Source organism: Rhinolophus sinicus, linkage group LG12, assembly GCF_036562045.2.
Source record: "Rhinolophus sinicus isolate RSC01 linkage group LG12, ASM3656204v1, whole genome shotgun sequence".
NCBI classification, from domain to species: Eukaryota; Metazoa; Chordata; class Mammalia; order Chiroptera; family Rhinolophidae; genus Rhinolophus; species Rhinolophus sinicus.
Window position 1 is genome coordinate 20,674,620 of NC_133761.1, and position 22,296 is coordinate 20,696,915.

General features: G+C 34.5%; 1 protein-coding gene and 1 pseudogene across 6 annotated transcripts in view; both read left to right on the forward strand.

Moving 5' to 3' along the window:
* The window catches only part of CSMD3 (CUB and Sushi multiple domains 3), a 1,090,811-nt gene that overhangs the window by 833,296 nt on the left and 235,219 nt on the right, over positions 1-22,296 (forward strand). For all 6 annotated transcript variants that reach the window (XM_074316364.1, XM_074316366.1, XM_074316365.1 and 3 more), the window contains 2 exons: positions 2,440-2,634; positions 20,018-20,134. In XM_074316364.1, coding sequence (XP_074172465.1) covers positions 2,440-2,634; positions 20,018-20,134 — 312 coding nt within the window. The remainder of the gene's footprint in view (positions 1-2,439; positions 2,635-20,017; positions 20,135-22,296) is intronic.
* On the forward strand, positions 2,955-3,825 carry LOC109454554 (small ribosomal subunit protein mS31; annotated as a pseudogene).

Genomic DNA, 22,296 nt, shown 5'->3' on the forward strand with positions numbered 1-22,296 from the left:
TGAAAATGCAAGGTTGCTGTTCTACCTAAAAATTACATTGTGTTTTCCTGCTGGTTTAAGGAAAGAGACGCAGTGTGTGGTTTTATTCTTAAAAATAAACTCTTGCAACACCAACTCCTGCAACACTAAATCCCCATTTTTAGTGACCAAATTTAGTATTCACCCTGCTGGGTCTTTCCCGAAAACAGTGTTGTTTGAATATTTTATCTGGGAAGGAATATGGTTCCTTAGATTGGGAAGCAATTTTTATAGTGAATTCTGAATATAATTGATGGGGTGCAAATTGTGTGTGTGCTTGTGTGTGAGTGTGTGTGTGTGTGTGTGCGTGCGTGCACATGTACTTGGGAGCAGATCAAGTTATTTAGCTTTGTATTGAAATTCTGGAATCCGATTTATCCAACTAGCACACTCTAGCACACTTCTTCCCCCCCCACCCCCCACCCCCCAGCCCCTCATCTCTTTCACCTAGCCAGCTCATTATCTCTCAAGACTCATTTTAGATGTCAACTCTTCAGGAAGGCTCCTGGATGTACTCCCCTTTTGCTGTACTCATCACAATTACAAGTGTATAATATAATTCTTAATAGACTATAAATTCCTTGATTGCTAGACTCTTTTCTGATTGTCCATTGTTGTATTTCCAGAGTTAGTTGGGTAGTGGCTTTTAAGCATGTGTTGAAAAGAAAGAAAGTGGACTTCATTCCTCTAATATTCCATTGAAATCATTAAATATTTGGTTCCACCATTTCTTCTTTAGTTGAATTGGGATAAATCTTATATAGTATTCTTCCTAAAGCACAAACTTCTCATTTCCTATAAATGTTGAAGTACTTTGAACTCTGCAAACTTTTATGAATGGAAAATATATGCTATGTAGTCTTACTGTTGTAGTTAATCAGATTTGGATATACTAAAGTAATATAAATTCTGTAATAGCCAAACACCAATGATGCCATGAGTCATATCCAGAGATATACCCATCTCCTGACTTCCCATTAAGATAAGATAAATTCTAATGTAGAAAATCACATTTATTATCCTGATTTTGCGATGGTCCTCACATTGCACATTTCTCTATTATTTCTTAAGTAATCGATAATAATAATAAAATGTAAATACTAAAGGTATTACCCAGATCTGTTAACAACAAAGTTTGCAAAATGGAAGAACTAGTCTTTCGATGTCTCTACATAACTTCAAAATGTTCTGTCAGTGTCTTTAATTCACTGTCTGGTTGCACAGAAAATAGTTCCTTTGTTGTGAATGGATTTTACTTTTCAAATTGTCTGGTATTGTTAGCTTTGAAAGTGCTTAGCTTTGACACAGAGTCTGTCCACAAAGATACTGGTTTGGAAATTGTGTAGCTATTTTCTGGTGGACAGACCTCTCATAGAAATGTGGGAAATAACTAGAGCAGGTACATTAAGAGAAATGTTCTCAAGGCAAAGAAAAAGAGTCTTTTGCTTTCCTCTTAGTGGTGAACTGAGCTGAGCTGAACATAGGCAATGGTGTCATTTCTCATTTCAGTCATGTGGAATTGGTGTATTTTATTTGGGGGATGATATTTTTAATAAAGAAATATTAAGTAAGAAAATAAATGCTTCTTTTTTAAATAAACTCTAAAATCCTATGTTTGACTATATACTGCTGTGTTTCCCCGAAAATAAGATTTAGCCGGACCATCAGCTCTAATGCGTCTTTTGGAGCAAAAATTAATATAAGACCCAGTCTTATTTTACTATAATAGAAGATTGGGTCTATACTATACTATACTATACTATACTATACTATACTATAGACTGGATATAATATAATATAATATATTATAATATAATACCTGGTCTGATATAATATAAGACCGAGTCTTATATTAATTTTTGCTCCAAAAGACGCATTAGAGTTGATGGTCCAGCTAGGTCTTATTTTCAGGGAAACACGGTATATATATATATATAGGGTGCCACAAATATATATATATACAAGTGGACATTTTGGTCAGCGTTTCTTAAGCAGTAGTTTGCCGTAATCAGAAGTGTCTGGACACTGATGGTAACCACTTTGAGCACCTCTAGTAATTGCAGAAGTCAAACGTGACTTGTATTCATCTTTTGTTATGGGTATATATTGACTATTACAATTTTAATAGTTTTTTTTTTCCTTTCTTAAAATGTGTGTACATTTTGTTGACACCCTCTGTATATTGGATGCCAATTTTAATGAGAATACCAATGCAGAATTTTATTCTGTTACTAATCAATATGAATTAGCAAAATGTCAGATAGGGTTAAGGACTACTTTGTACTTTGAGCACTCAAACAGAGACGGGAAAGGGTGCTGATGCTTTCCTTTCCATGTAGAGGTAGAAATGAAGAAATCTTAAAGCTTTCAAATAAAACATTATTTTAAAACAATTCATTTTATATCAACACTGTTTTACAGCAAAACTCCGAGAGTCCTGCTTTGATCCAGGCAATATAATGAATGGCACCAGACTTGGAATGGATTATAAATTAGGGTCAACAGTCACCTATTACTGTGATGCTGGTTATGTTCTTCAAGGTTATTCGACACTCACCTGTATCATGGGAGATGATGGAAGACCAGGATGGAATAGAGCCTTACCAAGTTGTCATGGTAAAAAACCTATTTTTTTTTTGCTGAACTTTTATTATTAGAAAGAATCGATAAATGTTTAAGGTCATTTCTGTAGTTTAAAAAAAAAAAAATCAACCATTTAACATACAACTTACAAATGTGGTATAACAATGAAGAGATTGCATCAAGGATTTTTAAATTGGATTCAATAAAAACATGGTTTTAGGAAAGTGCTTATAGCCCCAGGTGTCTCTAAAGCAAGGTGCACATTCCAGTAGGCGAGCTCTCTGAGAATAGAGGTATTGCCTGTTCTGTTCATTTGTGATCAGGACTTAGAGGATTAAAATACTGGCCGAATAATGAGAAACAAACACACTGAAACTGACATTTCAACAAAAGTAAATAAATGCAGTACGTTAAATATTATCAAGAACTGGTGATAAATTTTTATCTGAAATAAGGATATAGAAAAATGTATGTTTCTCCTCAGAATTAGGTTATCTAAAAGTGATAACCAAGTCAGAGCTACTCAGGCAGCTCCAGTAGCACATTGAAGACCTAAGGACACAGAAAGATGGAGAAAGACCTAAAACTAGTTTCAGAAACACAATATCAGATATGAGAGTAGCCATCTGGAGTTAGTAAAAAAAATGATGCATCAGAATCAGTTTGACAAAGGATCTGACAATGACCTTAGTTATAAGAAGACCTCTGATCTTAGAAAAAGTCCTAGGAAAAAATACATGTAAGGGGAAAAGACTTAATATTTTTAATATTAAGGCAGTTATCAAAGAGATACCTGAAACAGAGACATCACCTTCACTTGGGGTGTGGAATTGCTAGGCAGTTAGCTGCAGTAAATGAACAGCCCTTTTGGAACGGTTTTGGAGACGATCTAGAGGATGCAAGAGGGGAAACTATGGGAGTCCCCAGTTGACAGTGAAACAGGTTTTGATAGCAGTTGTTCAGAATTTCATGAAGATGCATTTCTGGATATACTCCTGGAAGATTTTCCAAAACAAGGACCAGTTCACCACTTCATGGAACTGGTGACCTGTGTCCATTTCAAAAACTCATATCTTAGTGTTAAACAGAAAGTCAAACACAGATGGTGTAGAAATGATTTTAATGGAAAAATGAGACATTCTAAAAGAAAATGGTATGGAGTTCATAGTAGACCATGGACATTTTTATTTAAAGCTTTTGGAGATAGCTATTATAACTAAGTAAAATAATGTTATTAGAAAAAATAATACTTCATGTTCAAAAATCATGGAGGTGTTTGTATATAGCTATGTTTATCAGGATAGAGGTACAGTGGGGGAAAAAGAAGTTCCGTAAGGCGAGAAAAACAATTATCAGTATGGAAAGTTATCACAGATCCCTAGTCAGATGAATGATCCTAATGCATTGTACAAAATTGACATGGAGATGATATCATCTATGGAAGATTTTCCAAACTGGGTCACCACTAGTGAGTCATAAAATCAATTCACTGGGTTGTGACCAGCATTTTTATTATTGATATAATATTTAATAAAATAAAAGAAAGAAAAAGAAAAAAATGTAATTCAAACAACAAAGTAAGGATAAATCATTTTGTGGAAGTTTATTCTGTTAAATAGAGAGATAAATAAAATACAATTAATATACATATACCCATTTGTGTGTGCATGTAAGTGTCAATTTGTATATTTGCAACGATATAAAGTATATTTTTACTGTGATTGTCAGTGGGAAAAAAAACCCAACTCTGATCTGATGGATAAAAGTATGGATACTTGGTGTCTGATAAATATGGTAATTTTTCCTTGATATATAATGTATTCATGTCTTAGAATTATATGTATACAATTTCTGACTTAAACACAAGTCATTTAAATTTTCTAGGCTTATTGCCTCTCATCTATAAAATGGGAAAAATTGAAATTCTTTATTTCAAAATATTGTTATAAGAAATAAAGAAAAAGTAGATATCAACTAAACTGTCATGCTGTTAATATTAGAATAGCTGTTTGATTCCTGGCTTGAGTTGATGCTTTCATCTATCAGAAGATAAAGGGAATAAAAAGGGAAAGAATAACTATGAATTTAATCTCCCAAGGAGAAAAAAAAAAGAAATTGATGACATGGATGATTATAGAAAATTTAAGAGAGTGATTATATTGTGTAGAATTTAGAGCCATACAAAAATCTGTTTATAGTCAGAAACACACATTAAACTTAGAACAGCATTTTCCAAAATTTAATGTCAGTAATCATGAAGAAACCATGAAAAATTTCCAGGAGCCAGAGAAGAAATAACCAAAAATTCTGATGGAGAAAACTAAAAGAATACAGAAAACTATAGATAAAAAGGATAGGTGTTAAACAGTGGGATACATGATTAAATAGATAGCTTTCAATGACTTAGGTGGGAGAGACAAGAGTGCAGAGTATAGCATGCATTCGCTAAGAATATACCTGTCTAAAATAATCCTATTCCTTTTTAATAGTTTCTATATTGGTAGGTCATAGCAACGTCAATTTCAGCAAGGGATATTTCATAATATATATGAAGACATTCTTCTGAACCAAAAATATTTAATGAGATCAATTATAGCCCAATTAAGTATAGTCCATTTTGGTTGAATAGTAATATCTACAAACAATATGGAGGGAAGAATCGACCTGAGTTCAAATCCTCTCACTGTACCTATGCTCTGAGACTAGCTGAGCCTTGATTTTTAGTCTATTAAACTGAGTAATAGTTTTGTTTCAATAGGTTATTCTGAAGACTGCATTCATAAACACAACCCATATAGGGCCTAGTAAAGTTCCTAGCAAATACTGGCATGTTGATATATGTGGTTTCAACATGGTGTTTCAAAAGAAGCATAGCACTGGAAAACATGCCTTGCACGTTATATTTTAGTTGAACTAGTATATTTTTGTCATTTTAATATTAATTAAATCTAATTTGTTAATGTTATTATACAGATACACATTCACCCACTCCTGAAAATAGCACAGGAGTTCAGTATTTTTAAATTTCTTAAGAGAGAAAAAAACTTACCATCAATTAAGTTGGAGATCACTTGACTTTTAACCATAATGCCAAGACATAATTGAAATCAAATAAAAGTTGTTCAATATATGCTTTAAGCTATTAGAAAAAAATAAATAAGATATATTCATGTTAAAAGTATGACCACACTGATAATTTCTGGTATACTGGGGGAGGGGGGAAAGCCCATGTTTTAGAACTAGATATGTTGAACTCTAAAAAGTGAAATAATACCAAGAGAAAAGCTTGAGTCAGCTATGTGACCCTGTTCAATTTATTTATTTTGTATATTTAGCATTGGATAATATTGTGTAATTTGTGAAGTTGTTGGGAGAATTATATTAAATAACTTATTTAAAGCATTTGGTTCTGTGGCTGTTACTGTCACACAGTAAAGAAAGATTAATACATTTTAGTTTTCTGATCAGGTTGACATATATCTATTTGTTTTCCCTCATTGTTACTATATAGAAATCCAAAATACACAGAACTGGCTGACTTTCAGATGTACTAATTTAATACTTTAAGTCAAAATTTGTGTGTAAAGCATGTACATTAGAGCAAGAAGGGTTTGTTGTTCATAAGGAGATATATATATATATATATATTTATTTTTTTAATTGGGGAACAATGTATTTCCCCAGGGCCCATTAGCTCCAAATTGCTATCCTCCTTTCTAGTTGTGGAGGGCACAGCTCAGCTCCAAGTCCAGTTGACGTTTTTCAATCTTTTGTTGCAGGGGGCGCAGCCCACCATCCCATGCGGTAATCGAACAAGCAACCTTGTTGTTGAGAGCTCGCGCTCCAAACAACTGAGCCATCCGGCCACCCAGGATAAATTATTTTTAATTAAGACAAATTTTGTATTTTTTACCAAAGTAAAATAGGCATGTGATAACGAAGAAAATAATACAGAACAGCTTCCCATTTAAAGCAATTTAAAGCGATGGTTATGTGCCCTACCCCCTTCCATTCTCTTATTCCTCAGCTAAGTCTTCTAATAATTTCTATTTCTGATTGCTCTAGTGGCCCTCTCCATGACTCTGCATAACATGATGAAGTTCTGGTTCTTGATTCACCATCTCTAGATAATATCTATTGATTCCCTGATATAAAAGATCAAGAGTTGTGTCACATTCATAGCCCCTCTGTTTAGTGTTCCAGAGTTATATTATTTTTGGTTATTCTAGTAAAATTGCCTTTGTCGTGTGTTAATTTGCTAATGCCTCTATTTCTAATTTTATCAGTGTTTGAGAATTAGGTTGCTAGTCTCTGCTGATTTTCATGCTAAGTCTTATCCCACAGTAGGAATCCTGACTAAAGTTTCTGAGAACATAGGCAGGAAATTTGGACTGACTGGTAGGCTTTACTTTATAGTACATTAAGTAGGGAGTTGGCTATTAAACTATGATCATGAAGTGCCAAAATAAGGGAATAAGGTTTTTATTTCCTTTTTTTTTCATGATAGTAAACACATCCATACTCTGAAAACGCTTTAAATGCAACCATATATATATATTTTCTTGTAATGTTGCTTTAGTCTCACCCAGAAGACCATAACCTCATGAAGTCTTGGGCTACATATTACTTTTTATTATGCAACATGTTAATTTATACAGGAAAGCTTTTAGTAAATATTTTTTAACCTGAGCTGAACCATAAGAATTTACAAAGTTTGTTTATTTTAGAATATAGATTTTTATCATGGTTTAGGATTAAGTGTACATTTTATTTCTGAAGAAAATGTTTTTAAGAGCTCATGTTGGACACTGAGAGATTATATTTGTCAGAAGTAGATCCAAAATGATAGCATCCTGTGGTAAGTCCTGCTCAGTGATGAGAAACCTTGCAGTTTATCTCATGAGAATGTCACATACATTAAATGATAGCAGAACAAGATATCTGTACCTGCAGTTCACTTTGTGATTTAAAAAAAAAAAAATGTGTTTAGAAAATAATTCTTCCCTTAGTTTTTGTACTTTGAAAAGTATCTATTGCAACTCAGAGTTACTTTAGTTACTATAGACATACTGAAGTAGAAGTCATATATTCCATAATCTGACTCAATATGAGTAGAGGTAATAAAACACCAATAGTGCCAATTGCCATATTTTGCCCTTAATCTTCATTATTTGATTGATTTCACCTAATGGCATTGCATTTGTTTATATAAACACACCTCTTCCCTAATCTAGGATACTAGCCACCGCTTACCTCTTACTCTGTCTGCCAGCTAATTCCTCTCCTTCCCTGTTTCCCCATTCTCTTCTAAATACAATAGCCTTGAAAGCATATGTCAGACTACATTGCATATTTACTCGAAACTCACCAGTGGTTTCCTAAATTTGAATAAATGCCAAAGATCTTATAATGTACAACTCCACTTAATCTGCCTATATACACCCTGGCCTCTCTACTGTTTATCTGTCTACTACACAAGTGGGCCACACTGGCCTCCTTGATCTTTCTTCAAAGCACTGCTCACGTTTCTGCATCAGGGCTTTTGCACTCACTGTCCTTTCTGCCTGAGTGCATTTTCCACAGCTTTCTGGCAGGCTAGCTCTCTGACTTCTTTCAGGCATATGATCACTTGTCTTCTTGGTATAAAAAAAAAATTCATATTTACCCTTCCTCTGCTCCTTAAAACTCCCAGGATGAAATCATATGTATCTAAAATTGAAACAATATACCCTGGGTAAAGGTATCCCTGATGTGTGTAAAAGCTCCAGTTATTTTAAGGCCTTAGAACATTGAAAGGTAAATCATTAAATGCAGGAGTACTGCTTACAATACCAATACAATATTCTTTTTATTTTAATTATGGTAAAATTGACCATATAACATCGTGTTTGTTTCAGGTATACAACATAATGATTCGATATTTGTATATATTGTGAAATGATCACCACAATAAGTCTAGTTAATATCCGTCACCACACATAGTCACATACACACAAAAAAAGTTTCCTTGTGATGAGGACTTTTAAGATCTACTCTCTTAGCAACTTTTAAACATGCAATACAATATTATGAACTATAGTCACCATGCGATACATTACATTCTCATGACTTATTTATTTTATAACCAGGCCAGTGTGATATTCTTGATCTTTTCCATTGTCATAGCATACAGTGAACATATAATTGATAGATAATTATAATAATAAGACCCTAAGGATAAACATATTTGGACTGTTAAAGAATTACTAGCTTGCCAATTATTATAAAGAAGAAATGGTATCATTCATTCCTTTTGTTGAGGCATTCAAAAGCACCAATTTTATGCCTGGTGCTGCACTAACTGTTAGGGATAAAACATGAATTCAGCATGGCCCTTGACTGTAAGGAGTTTACAATCTGATGAGATGCAGACAGTTAAGGTCAATTGCTAGAAATAAAAAGAGTACTGTGAGCACAGCATGGAAGTGCATCTGACCTAGTTACAAAGAGAGATCTGGGAAGTCTTCCTTATGAAAGTGACACATGAACTGAATCTTAAAATTATAAATGAGAAGGAGCCAGGTGAGTCATAAAGCATGAGGGGATGGTATATTCACACCTACGGGTCAGCATATGTGAACATATAGAAGCAAGAGTTAAACAGGGAATTTTGGATAAAAATTAAAACAGCTCAACAGGGCAAGTGAATAGAGAGGAGAAATGATGAGAGGAAATAGTTTACCTGTATTGAGCACAGTTTGGAGTTTTATACCCATATCATTTTATACCTCCCCACAACTCGGGGGCTATAATATTGGCGAGTACTAATATTCTCATTTTACAGATGAGGAACCCAAGACATAGAGAGAGGTTCAGTCACTTGCTCAAAGTCATACTTGCCCAATAGTCTTGTTTTGGAGTCCATGCTCTTAATCACTACCCTATAGGTTGACTGGTTAATCCTTCAAAGGACTTTATATAGGTGTCTTTATGACTCTAGTGCCTACGAGTACCTGGCATATTTAAGTTAATTAAATGTTTCATGAATGGATGCATGGCACCAAGAATAAGTGGTAAGATTTAAGGTTCTTCATTTATTTCTGAAATCTTCCTCCAGGCTAACTGTGAGAATTAAGGTAAAATCTACCAATAACTGATGAAAGTGTTTATCTGAAATGCATTTTTGCATTTCATTTGAAATACAACTTTGCACAGAGTACACGTGCCTTAATAGATAGTCAGTATTAACTCAGTTCTTTTTAAAATCTTCAATATTATTTTAAATACCTGTGTTTCACTCATGTTAACATAAATCATAGAATCTGGGGAAGAGAAAAAGAATTAAGTAACTCAATCACTGACGATATATAAGTCTGTTCAAAGTGTAAAAACATGAATATATTACGATTAGAGATCCAGTAGTCATCTGGCACCATTCTTTTTTCAACTTCCAACTATATGTAGAATGCTAAAAGCTTTTAAAAGGAGAGCCCTCTTACCCTGTAAACTGAAGAGAAAGCTTTGAAACAAGCCAAAAATAAAATAAAATAAAGTAAAAGTTCATTTTGTAATTATAGTTTTCCAACGTTAGAGTTATCTCTGATTAGTAAGCACATATGGCCTACTTTTAATGAAATCACACGTTGGACTGTGTGAAGAAATAAATAACTAAACTTTTATTCCTGATCTTCTGCTTAAAGGGCATAACTTGCCTTGAGCTAATTCGTTATTTCAAATCTTCTTGAAGTTTATAATTTTTTTTTGAGCTGAACCAAGTCTGGGGTCCCATTCCATTATAATTGTAGATAGAGATCATCTAGTCTAAACCTTGTATACTGAACCATTAGCATTTGATCTCATTAAAATACATGATCTAACTAAAGCATGTAGATGAAAGATTCATACAACAAAGACGTAGTGGTGAAATATTTCTGAGTGTCATCAAATATCGACGTTTCATCACCTACACCTAGGAATTTTGTCCACAGACATAATATACTGATTACGTGTTAGACCCATGTTCTGCAAAGAAATGTACTGTATTTTGTATTGAAACAAGGTAGCATTGGGATAAAACCAAAGTATGTTTAACTTTCATATGATGGGAGAAAAGCATTATTTAAAAGGAAATAGGAATGGAAGCTGATGTTATTGAGCACCTGCTATTTTCCAGGCACTCTCATGTACATTATCACTCCAGTTGGACTCTTGCCTGCTAGTCTAAAGAATCATCAACATTGTTATAAATAAATCCCCGCTGCTGTGGATTCTGGAGCATATTATGTAGAATCATCCATGTAAAAAGCAATTTGATTGCAAATCAATGGCTGTAATTCAGAGCACATTTTCTTGTGACCACTGACTTGGAATTCATATTAAACCATTTTTGTTTTCCCTGCCTGTGGCATCTCAGTCACTACTCCTTATCTCCAGATGGGTAGTCACATGGCCTCTCATTGTGCTAGGATGCTCCCATTCTCCAGTACTAGGGAGGCTATGTTTAAGTCCGACTTCAAACATGTGTTCCTAATGCGTTGCCAGGTGTTGCAGAAACACAGGGAAAAAATGAAAAATTTATACAGAAAGTTGAATCAACCTAGTGATTCTCACCTTATAGATGAAGAAAGTAACGTATGTAATAGTAACTATTAGAAGTCATGGTGTGATTCAAATGGGAATGTAATACATAAGACAAGAGGTCTCAGGATAGCCAAATCTTTACTTCTATTGGGTCAACAAAATTCTTACTAACAAAGTTCACTCCACAAAATCTAGAAGAGAAAGAAAGCAGTTTTATTATCAAAAAAGCATATCTGGAATACAGTGCACATTGCAGGCAGTCTGTGAAAAATACTACAGAGACAAGGCAGAATCTCCTGCAAATTTATACAGTAAAAAAAATGAAAAAAACAAATAACATTTCTTTTATCTCCTGACACACCACTTGATGTACCTTGTCTCTTATATACCTTGTGAGTATACCTTGTTAAGAACCCTGAGTTAATTTCAGAGGTATGTGTTTATAGTCAGAAGGCCAGCTTGCATGGTAAAATCTAAAGGTTGGTCCATTATGGTTTCAAGGAGACACCTTAAAGGAGGAGAGGAGAGATTACTGCTTCCCTCCTCTTTATTAAACACAGAAAAATTTCATTTCACACTTACACTTCGACCAGTGAACCATTCACTCCAAGGTTCCAAATGGAGATATACACAAGAAAGAAGACAATATAGAGCTCTGTGCACAACAGGGAATTTTGTTTCAAGTCCCAAAACAGAAATCTAGTGAATTACATCGAAACAGATGGGAAAGTTAGTGAGTAAATCTGAACCATATTTAGGCTATGGTTCTAAATAGCCCCAAGACTACTAAGCCAAACCTATGACTGGATATTTCTTCCCAAGTTTTAGGACCTTTCTAATTCAGGGAAGAATTGATCTGAGACAATAGAGCAGAAAAGGAAGGGTCCTCCAGTAAAACTAATATTTTCCAGATCTCCTTAGATCAAAGCAACAATCTCTGGGGCAAATTCCCTTAAGGAAAAGAATAGACAGAAAATGAGAAAGGGATGTGGTTTGAGATGAATCTAATTAGAACAGCAGATCCTTTTTTGGTGTGTGCATGTGCACTCTTACCACCCAATGAACCTTAAAATCATCTTTTTAACTGTATAAAATCAAAGTACATAAGCCTGAAAGACAAACCAATTATACTGAAATATAGTTATAAAAACGTATAATTAAAAAAACACAGTTTTGATATAATGACTTTACTTCCTAATGAATGCCTTAATTAGAAGTTATAGCAGCAAGTCTAATAACTGCTATACTTTTTAGTAGTGATGAGAATAAACACTATTTTGAGGTATCTGAATCAATTATAATGTAATATTAAAATACCTGTGATTTCTATTGCTGACAAAGTCCCAGTACTTTTAATATTACTACGCTTTGTTGTTTACATTTGAAATGAAAGGAAACGCTAAAATTCAGTTAGAAAAAAAATCAGCTAGGTTCTAGGAAAAATGTAGACATTCTCCCCATCCAAAATTCATGGAACCATGACAAGAACTCCTCAATTATGTGAAGAATTATGTGGAGAAACGGAGAAGATGGACCAGTTTCTCCTCCCTTTCATTAATACTATTGGATCTTATTTCCCCCTGGACTTCTAAAGAATAAAGAGTCCAGGAAAGTACAGGACCACAGCCACACTAACCATTAACAGCTGGGCACAGTGACACCATCCGTTGAGAAAACAGCTGGATTGCAGTTGTAGGTTCCTCTTGCTTTTGGATGGAGTACTCTAGTCTTCGTCCTTGGGGAAAACTAAGAGGAGAGGGAAAAAAAGCCATGAGCTCCTCATAGACAACACCTTGGGTAGAGTCATAAAAGATGTTGCTGCTACCTCTCTCCAGAGAAAAGTTTGGCAAAAACACTAGGGAAGTTCTTCCTGCCCTTCTCTACCCTTTGCATTCCTTCCTGGGATTAATGAGCTTTTTTCATCACCCTAAGGCCTTTATGAAAGCCTCATTACATCACCTCCAGAAGATTCTGGAGTAGATCAGAAGAGTTTTTTAATTCATTTTACCTAAGCCCACACCATACATCAGATTTGACAGACACTTCCTATTCCACTTCAGTTTTCCTCTCTTCCAAGGTTACTCAGTCAATAAATAGCAAAGGCGGGAATTAAACCTGGGACTTCCTTCCTGATTCCAGATCTTTGGGTTTTATATTGTATTCTGCCATGCGACCCTAAAGAAAGGGTTTGAAAAATCCAGGAGTTTTACATTCCGTGCATTTCATCAATGGCAAACTATTAATATAATGTATATTTTATTTTTCTTTATATTCATTACATATATTCATTAGAAGTGTATTGTATAAAGACACTATGCTAGGCTCCAGAGGTATAAATGGCATGCAAAAAAGACAGGGGATCTTTGATTTAATAGATCTTGGAGTCTAGAGATAGAGACAGACCTTAATTAAAGAGCTAATCAAATAAATAAGAGCTAATCAAATAAATATGATTGCAAGTTGTAATCATTATACTCAAAGTAACCAATGGCATGCTATATGATAGGGGCTTCTGAATTAGTCTGGAAGACAAAAGGACTTTCCTGAGAAAACATTTGGGAGGAGATTAGGTAGGAGGGAATAATTTGTAAGTGTTTGTTTGTTTTTTCCCTCTGAACTTATTTTGCACTAATATATTAACTGTCTTAAGTATTTTTTAAAACAATAAAAGATTGCCATTACTAATAATCTATGACATAGAAATATCAATTAACCTAAGTGATGAAAAGGGATTTGAGTTTTTAAAAAGTGCCAATAATCCAATCAAAATTGTTTTATTAATAAGAACTTGGCTTCCCATGCACCGTTTTCTACAAAATCATAGATTAATAATTGCTAGGGACTTGGGAGTGGAGCAAATGGGGAATGACTGCTCATGAGTGCAGGAATTCTTTTCGGGGTGACAAAACTATTCTGAAATGAGATAGTGGGGTTGGCTACACAACTCGGTGCATATGCTTAAATAAACACTCAATTGTATACTTTAGAAGAGTGAATTTTATGGTCTGTGAATTAAATCTCAATCTTGAAAATGAGGTTAAAAAATGCGTGACATAGGTGTCACACATAAACTACCTACACCTGTAAAATCATTGTTAGCAGAATTTGTATATGGGAACATGGAAGCCAAGAGCTACTCATAAGCCTTTGTCACTGAATGACTCTTCTTTTTCTAAGAATACACTCTGTTGGAATATACAGCTTACACAGTGCTCCAGGATAGAAAGAAGGCCTTCCTAGCCAGCAACATCAAATGAATGAATCCAGGCAGTGAGGTGACATAAATAGAAGCTATTATCCTACTAAGTTGATTTAGTGAGTCATTTAAAATGGTTTTCAAGCCACTGAATTACAACACTGAGATGGATTTTTTTTTTCTTTAGTGTTAAACAGGAGTGTGGAATCAACACAAAATTAATTCACAAGGAATAAATACTTATTTTTGCTTTTTTCATTGAAGTGAACAGATACCACAATAGAAAACTCATAGCATAGAAGTAAATGTGAATGTATCAAAAATATAGGGAGGAAAATGAAGAGCCAAATAAATACGTTACTTAGAGTAATAGTTGATAATTAAAGTCGTATGTATCGCCATTAGGATAGCATAGCCTTATTGGAAGCTTATGATCTAAGGCAGATAAATAAAATGAAGTATGTATACTTACATAGGAGACATGAAAAAGAACATGAAATGAATGCCTGAATAGTTAGGTATTTTTACTAAGATCAAGGGTTTGAACAAAGGGGAAAAAGTAGCAATAGTAATTTTAATCTGAAAGTCCATGCTGGGAATAATGGCTGTCTAGCTGTCTGCATTACAAATTCACATCATGAGCTTACAGTTATGAAAGTCCTTCTCTTAATAAAAAAAAAAAAAAAAAAAAAAAAAGACTCCATGGGAGATACAGCCTTCAAACGCATTCTATGCCAGGATCAATGATTTGTGACATTCAATCAGGCTATATCAGGGCATAAGTATTTTATTAGATGTGGACCAGCACTTTTGTAAGGTATAGCAGTTCTTTTAAACTGAAGGAGTCACAGGCCACATCTAGTAAATTATTGATTTAATATATCATATTGCTCTTTTGTGGTGACCTGTAAGAATTCATCACTTTTTAAAAAGTGCCTAACTTGCTTTCTGAGAAAAATTTATACGTTATATAATAATTTTCATTATAGAGTATATCTGATACTAAATTATACAGTACACAAGTGAAAAGACAGATTTGAAATTGCAAGTAGCTTAAGGCTATGTTGCATGTACTATAAAGTCTCTAAGATATATGGACTTTCAGGTAGTACCTCTTCCCTGTAAATGGTTTGGGATTTTTCTATTTCACTCAGTGGGAAGGCGCCTCCCCCTCCTTCTTTTCCTCCTCCTCATTGTCTTCCTTCTCCATCCCACACACAGGACCAAACCCTAGGTGGGAGGTCCTTTTCATTGGGTGACTAGAAGCCCTAAACCCACTTGCAGTCTCATCCTCTGATTTCCCTGGAAATACCTGCCTCCTCTATCACTGCTTCGTAGTTCAGGAGTAAAACAAGCATATAAAGTTACAGCATGGGCTCATTTCACTTACGTAAATCATACCATACAAATTCAGCCAAGAGAGGATTTAAATAAAAAACAAACAGAAAAAGAGAGAAAAAGGAAAATAATACAAAATTAAACTGTGTGGGTGATTTTGCTTACTCAATGAGTGTGTACTCCAGACTGAATAGATGCTGGCATGGATTTGCTGCGCTGCAATGGTAGACGTGAGTTTGCTGTTTGCTATTTCCTCAGTGGAACTAGTATCCACATGGCTCTTAGACTGTAAAAATCGTATCATTGAATATATCGCTAGTGTTTTAAGATACATAATTTTTTCACATAATATCACCTCTAAATGTAAAGCAACAGTGACTCCTGGTATTTCAATCACAGAAAGAAAAAAAATAGGTTTACATGAATTTATTAAGAGAGGGTTTGTTTCAATTCTGTCTTGGATTTAAGTGAATTTCTGGGGTAATTTCAACCAAATGAAATGTTTGTGTTACATGCTGACTGTGGAAGACTATTTTATAGTAGGCTGGTCTTGCAAGCATCGTTCATTTAATAATCAAACAGACATTTATGGAGGACCTACTATTTATCAGAACTGTTCTAGGAAGAGAAGAGAAACACGATAGAACTGTGTGTTAGAAAAATCACTAGCAGTGGTAAGAACTTACGGGGATGAGTGAAGCTGGTTGTCTATTATTGAAAGAGTGCATGTGGAAACTGTTGGGAAAGTCTGGATGAGGCAGTTACAGTGTCCACAGGAAAGAGAGACTGATAAGCTACATAATGGTACAAGCAACAAATCAGTGATGTACTGGACCCCCACAATCAAGGAGAGAGTATCAAGAATAATAGCATTTTATCATAGGCTAAGTGATATTTTAAGTCTTTAACATACTTTGGCTCTGTATGTATCCATAAAACACAGTTCTATACTGCAACAAAATCATAGTGAATTACAGTCAATAACATGTGACAATTATTGCCAAAGCAATAGCACATTTTAGAATCATCTATCTGGCATTTTGCAAAGTGTGTTCTGGGGAACGTGGGTCCTGTGAGATGTTACACAGAAACAGTCTCCTTGATTGAATGTTTCTAAGAAAGAGCATTGATATTCCCCAAACCTTACTAACGTCTCAATGAAGTCCTATAGTAAAGAACACTGTTTCTTTTATCCATGTATTCCCCAAATATAGTTAATCATAAAACCATTTTTTCTCATAATCTGTGTGTTCTACAAAAATGCTATTAAAATACAGATTTAAGAGGTAGTCACAGTGTGGCATAAGTTATAATCAGGAACATGTGGGTTCTTATATTTAATGCATTCCAGTGATACAGGCTGTTTAGAGAAACACAGCCAGTTTGACAAAAGACCCACAAGTGTAAGTCAAATGGCAAAAATAAGCATAGAATTAAACGTCCTGCCTTGCTTTTATCTTCTGATTGTTAACAGAGCCAGAAAGATAAAGGCTGCCCTTTTCTATACTAGCCAATAAGGTGAAATTAAAACAGGGAGAGAGAACATCAAAAGCTTCTAGGAACCACTATTAGGGGAATTAGTAAAGATGGCCTGGCTTAGTCATGATTCCATTACATTTTCATAAATATAAAACAGATTACAATAAATCTGTATCTCGCAGCACAGTTAATTTTCCCTTATTTATGGTATTTACATACTGCATAAAGTATTGTCAGTCACTACAGTGTTTAGCATAATTACTATAAATTAACTGCTGTAATCACTAACCAGAAGAAATATAAAATTATTGCTACCAGTACAAATAACAGAAGATATTATAATATCAGTTACCATAAGAACATGTGATTATACTGCAACCTCATGTATATTCATCAGTGGTTAAAAATTAAAACCTTTATATTTTTCATATTTATAAATTAGATTTTCAACAAAAGCTGTCCTAAATGTCCATTATGCAAAATAAAATGCACAAAACAAATTGAGCTGTCAGATGCATATTAATGTGGAATGACGGAATATTCATGACAAAGTCACAAAGCTAAGCTTGAGTTAGAAGTTCTCATTTCTATTTATACTTTCATAATTTAAAAATAAGGGTTTCGTCATACATATTTAAAGTATTGTAATTTTGGAGCACCTTAAAATCAGAAGGAAAGTTAAAATAAAACATACTGCTCATTCTTGAAGGATTCTCTCATCAGTAATACTATCAGTTGAATAGACTTATCAGTGCTGAAATAAGAACACATCTGACTACTCTAATCTCAAAAAATAATGAGTGATGAGAATGATGCATCTTTTGTCATCACTGTCAATTTGTTGTTATTCTGGGGAATTCTAATTTTAATGTGTTTAAGTTTAACTATTACCATTTTATAGAATATTAAAAGAAAAAAAGGAAGAACATTTATTAGCCACCCAATTTAACACAACATACTGTTTGTGTTGTGTGTTTTAAATACACGGCTATATTTTAAACTTTGGCCAGGAATTGATCAAAAGTTTTGACTTTTTTAGACTGTCATGACTCTTAAGCCAAATAGTACACCGGCTCTCTTTAAAAAGAAAACCAGGCATTAACTCCAATAAATTCCCAACAACTTATGCCTATGTATTTCTAGTCTCCATAAGCTTTTTCCTCGGTCACAGAAGAGTGTCACTAATGCTTTTTAAAACTAGTCACTCCACTTTTGTTCTTAATCTTATCTTCTCCAAGCCTCCAGATCAGCATTCCCAATTTTCCCTTTTGTAAGGACTTCTCTGTCCCTGTTTGGGCTTTGCTGGCCACATATCTCTACCACATACTTTCAGTTTTCGTTTTGTTTTGCAACCTTTAAAAATGTAAAAACTTCTCTTAGTCTGGGCTGGATCTGTCTTACTGGTTGTAATTAGCAAAAATCTGCTTTGATTGAAACTAATGTGTTAATAATACCAGCAACTCCCCCTTTCCTGTTTGAGGGGAATCCTGCACAAGTTCAAAGCCAATTAAGAGATAGGCTGAAGGAAATCAAACCAACAGCTTTAATATTGATAAAAACTGAGGAGCAAAAACATTGGGCTTCCTATGTAGTGCCAGGTGTCTTGCAACAACCATGGACAGCCCCTCAACAAACTTACCCTGAAATACTTAATATGCTGTAGAATGGGAGACCAGCAATTGTGTTCTGCAGGCAGGGTGGCCCCCTACTGGCAGTAAAGGTTCTGTCAGAGCTCCAGGAAGCTCATTCCACCTCCAGGGGGCACGGGGTGGGGCCAGCAGGCCAGCAAGCCTATGCAAAATCCCTCCTCAAGGAAACCATGGACACTGAGAAGAAGCTCCTTGCTCACTGATACCCCAGACTGCCAAATCCACTCAAGACTCCTTTTTGATTTATTACCACTTTCCAACACTTAACCTTTTCAAAGACTTTCTTTAATTGAAACTTTCTTTTCCCATTGCTCCCAAGGGACTTCTTTCTTTGTAGCCACCCTCTGATTCAGCCTGGGCATTCCCCAGACCTCCACTTTTGGCTATCTTTTCTCATTCTATATACTTTTTCCGGGTGACCTCATTCTTTTAAAGAATATCAACAATCGTCTTTAAGCTTTGGATACCTAAATCTCTATTAGTAACCCAGGTGTCTCCCTGAGTTCTAGAACTATGAATCCTAACACATCCCCCTATCTTGTGAACAGCAGAACCATCACCTACAAATTTGCCAGAAACATTGGTTTTACCGTCATCCTTTTTAGGAACATAGCACATTTCGGGCTGAGGTAGTATAAATTCTGCCTCCATATACCCTTAGCAACTCTTCTGATTTAAGTGTAGGTGAAATGAACAGATACAGATTGGTAAGAGACTATTTTACTTAGCTGAGTGGGTGAATGTACTTGTACAGCCATCCTTGTTCCACATACAGAAATACTTAATTTGGTGGCAGCATAATCAGGATTGATTTTCAGTAGAGTTGCAAAACCTGGCAGTGACACAATTTTTCACTTGCGTTCGTAATTTCTCATCATTATAGAAAACATGATTATCATTACACTTTTATCATACATGAAAGCAGGACCACCATTATCACCCCTAAAGGTAGCACCATTACATTTTTGTATTACTTTGTTTCTGAGAGGAGCACATCTTAATGCTTCAAAAGTTTTGTATGTGTATAGTTTTTTAATTAAAAAAATATTTGAAAATGGGGAATCTTATTAAAATATGAAGATAAATGATACACCTTAAAATCCAGTTGCCATATTTTTATATGAAGAATAAACTCATAGTATTTATTTTTAATATTTTTTCCTAAAAATAATGTTTTATCATTTTTATCTTCTAGCACCATGTGGAAGTCGTTCAACAGGGTCAGAAGGCACTGTTCTATCACCAAACTATCCAAAAAATTACAGTGTGGGACATAATTGTGTTTATTCTATAGCAGTTCCCAAGGAATTTGGTAAGTAATATTCATCTCATCATGTAGTATTTCATTCCAGACATGCTTTAGTTTTCACTACACACTATTCAAAAATGTTAGTTTTTTTCTGAAAATATTCACAATGTCCATAAAGCATTTTACTCTGTAATCCTTTTAGATAGTGTTGTAATAATAAACTTTTGAGGTCATTCTATTCAATCTGAATTTATAACCAAGTACACAGGTAAACAACAATATAAAAATGAAAACAGGATTGTTTTTAATTTTTAAAAATAAGTACATCCAGTCACCTTGCAAGTGCCTTCATATTTGAATGATATAAAATGGGAAATTAGCAGAGCATAAAGCAAAATCTGCTCTGCAAAATATGTGTGAAGTCAAATATAGGAGTATTATAATAATGACAAAAGTATATAAAAAAATCACAAAAGTTTTATACTTCATTTACACATTTCCAAAGAGAAGAAATTTTGTTTTTAAGCACCTAGTTTCTGGGTCAGCAATGAATCTAAACAGACAGCTAAGGGTATTTCATCTTGTCAACCTGACAGTCTCTTCTGCTTTGGCACTGACAAGACAGTGTGTCCTTTGCTACCTGTATACCTCCCTGATCACAAGTCTTAAGGGTCACTTACCTGGCTTCTAAAGGTTTTGGATCTGAGATCCAGCTGGATCTCACCCAGGTTGAAGCTCTGTATATGGATGCATAGACAATAGAAATTTAGTGAGCAGTAAAGTATGGGAGAGAGGCTGAAAGTTCAGACTTCTACAATTTAGATTTACAGACTTGTGTCATATGGGAAAGGATTTACTATAGCTATAAAGAATGTGTGGGCTGGATGACTAAGTATTTTAGCAGAACGACCTGGATTTTATCATTTCAAGGTTTTGGGATCACATCTTGACTGAACGTTTCTGATGATACATAAAATAAGCTGATGCTTCCAGTCCAATTTCTTATAACCAAGTACTACCTATATATCCTCCTTTTCTCCTGAAACAAGTCCAGGAACCTCAACTTCTGTGAGAGAACATTGTGATCAGAAGTGAAACAGTGAACCTTTTATTTTAACCTTGACATAGAGTGACGATGCCAGCATTAGCAAGGTGTCTGTTTCTGTACTCAACCAAAATATTTCTTCCTCCTCGTGCTTTGATCAGTTGAATCAGAGTTGAGCTCTTTCTGAAGTGAACAATAGTTTAGCAGGAAAAACATCTCTCTCCTTAATTGTATTGATATCTTTCTTGCCTTTTGTGCCCAAGAGCGTTCTTTCTTTGCTAGAGGGGTTATAATCCCTAGCTGCCAAAAAAATGTTCCATGCTTGCTCCCAGAATCCTCCCAATGAGGGTTCAGAAGACTTCATGGCTATCTGAGTCCTCTTTAGAAGCCATTAATTTGATTATACTTTGGGGGATACAATGTGGCCAAAAGAATGAGAAAGAAGAAATATAGCTATTTCTTTCCTTGACGCGTAGACCTGCTGACCACCTGGGGATGCTTTACAGTAGCCTATGTGTGTCCAAAAAGAAAAGGGAAAAGTAGTGATTAAAATAAAGGCAAATTAACAGATTCTTAAAGAATGGAATCTTTATTTTAGCAGGGTTAATGTAAGTGAAATGTAATCCTTTTAATGGAAAAAATAATACAATCAATATTCAGTGGTTTTTAACACTAACTTTTAAAAACAAACCTTTGGATTATTTGTGGATAAAATCAAGTATACTCCGATTTGTTAGTTAAAGAATTGATTTTATTTTTATAAATGTTGCATAATTCTTTGTTTCAAATGGCATATAAAGTCAAACAGTCTTGGATTCTAATTTCAGCCTGTTACAGTTTAGATATCTGTCTTTGAACAATTATATAATCTCCTTGAGACCCAGTTCCTTTATTTGTAAAATGGGGACCATTATGTCTACAGGGCAGAGTTGTTGTGAGAAATAACTGAGGTTGTATATATAAAGTATGTCTCTCTATGAAGTAGTTCATGATCAATACCATGAGGTTTAAGAATGCCAGCCTTGGAGTCAGATTTGCGGGTTCAGAGCCAAACACAATTTGCTTGTTTTCTTTAGACAAGTCATACATCATCAGCCTGAGATTGACTTTTCTCATCTCTGAACTAAAGATGATAAATGTCTACCGCATAGGGTTATTTTATCATTAAATAATATAACTT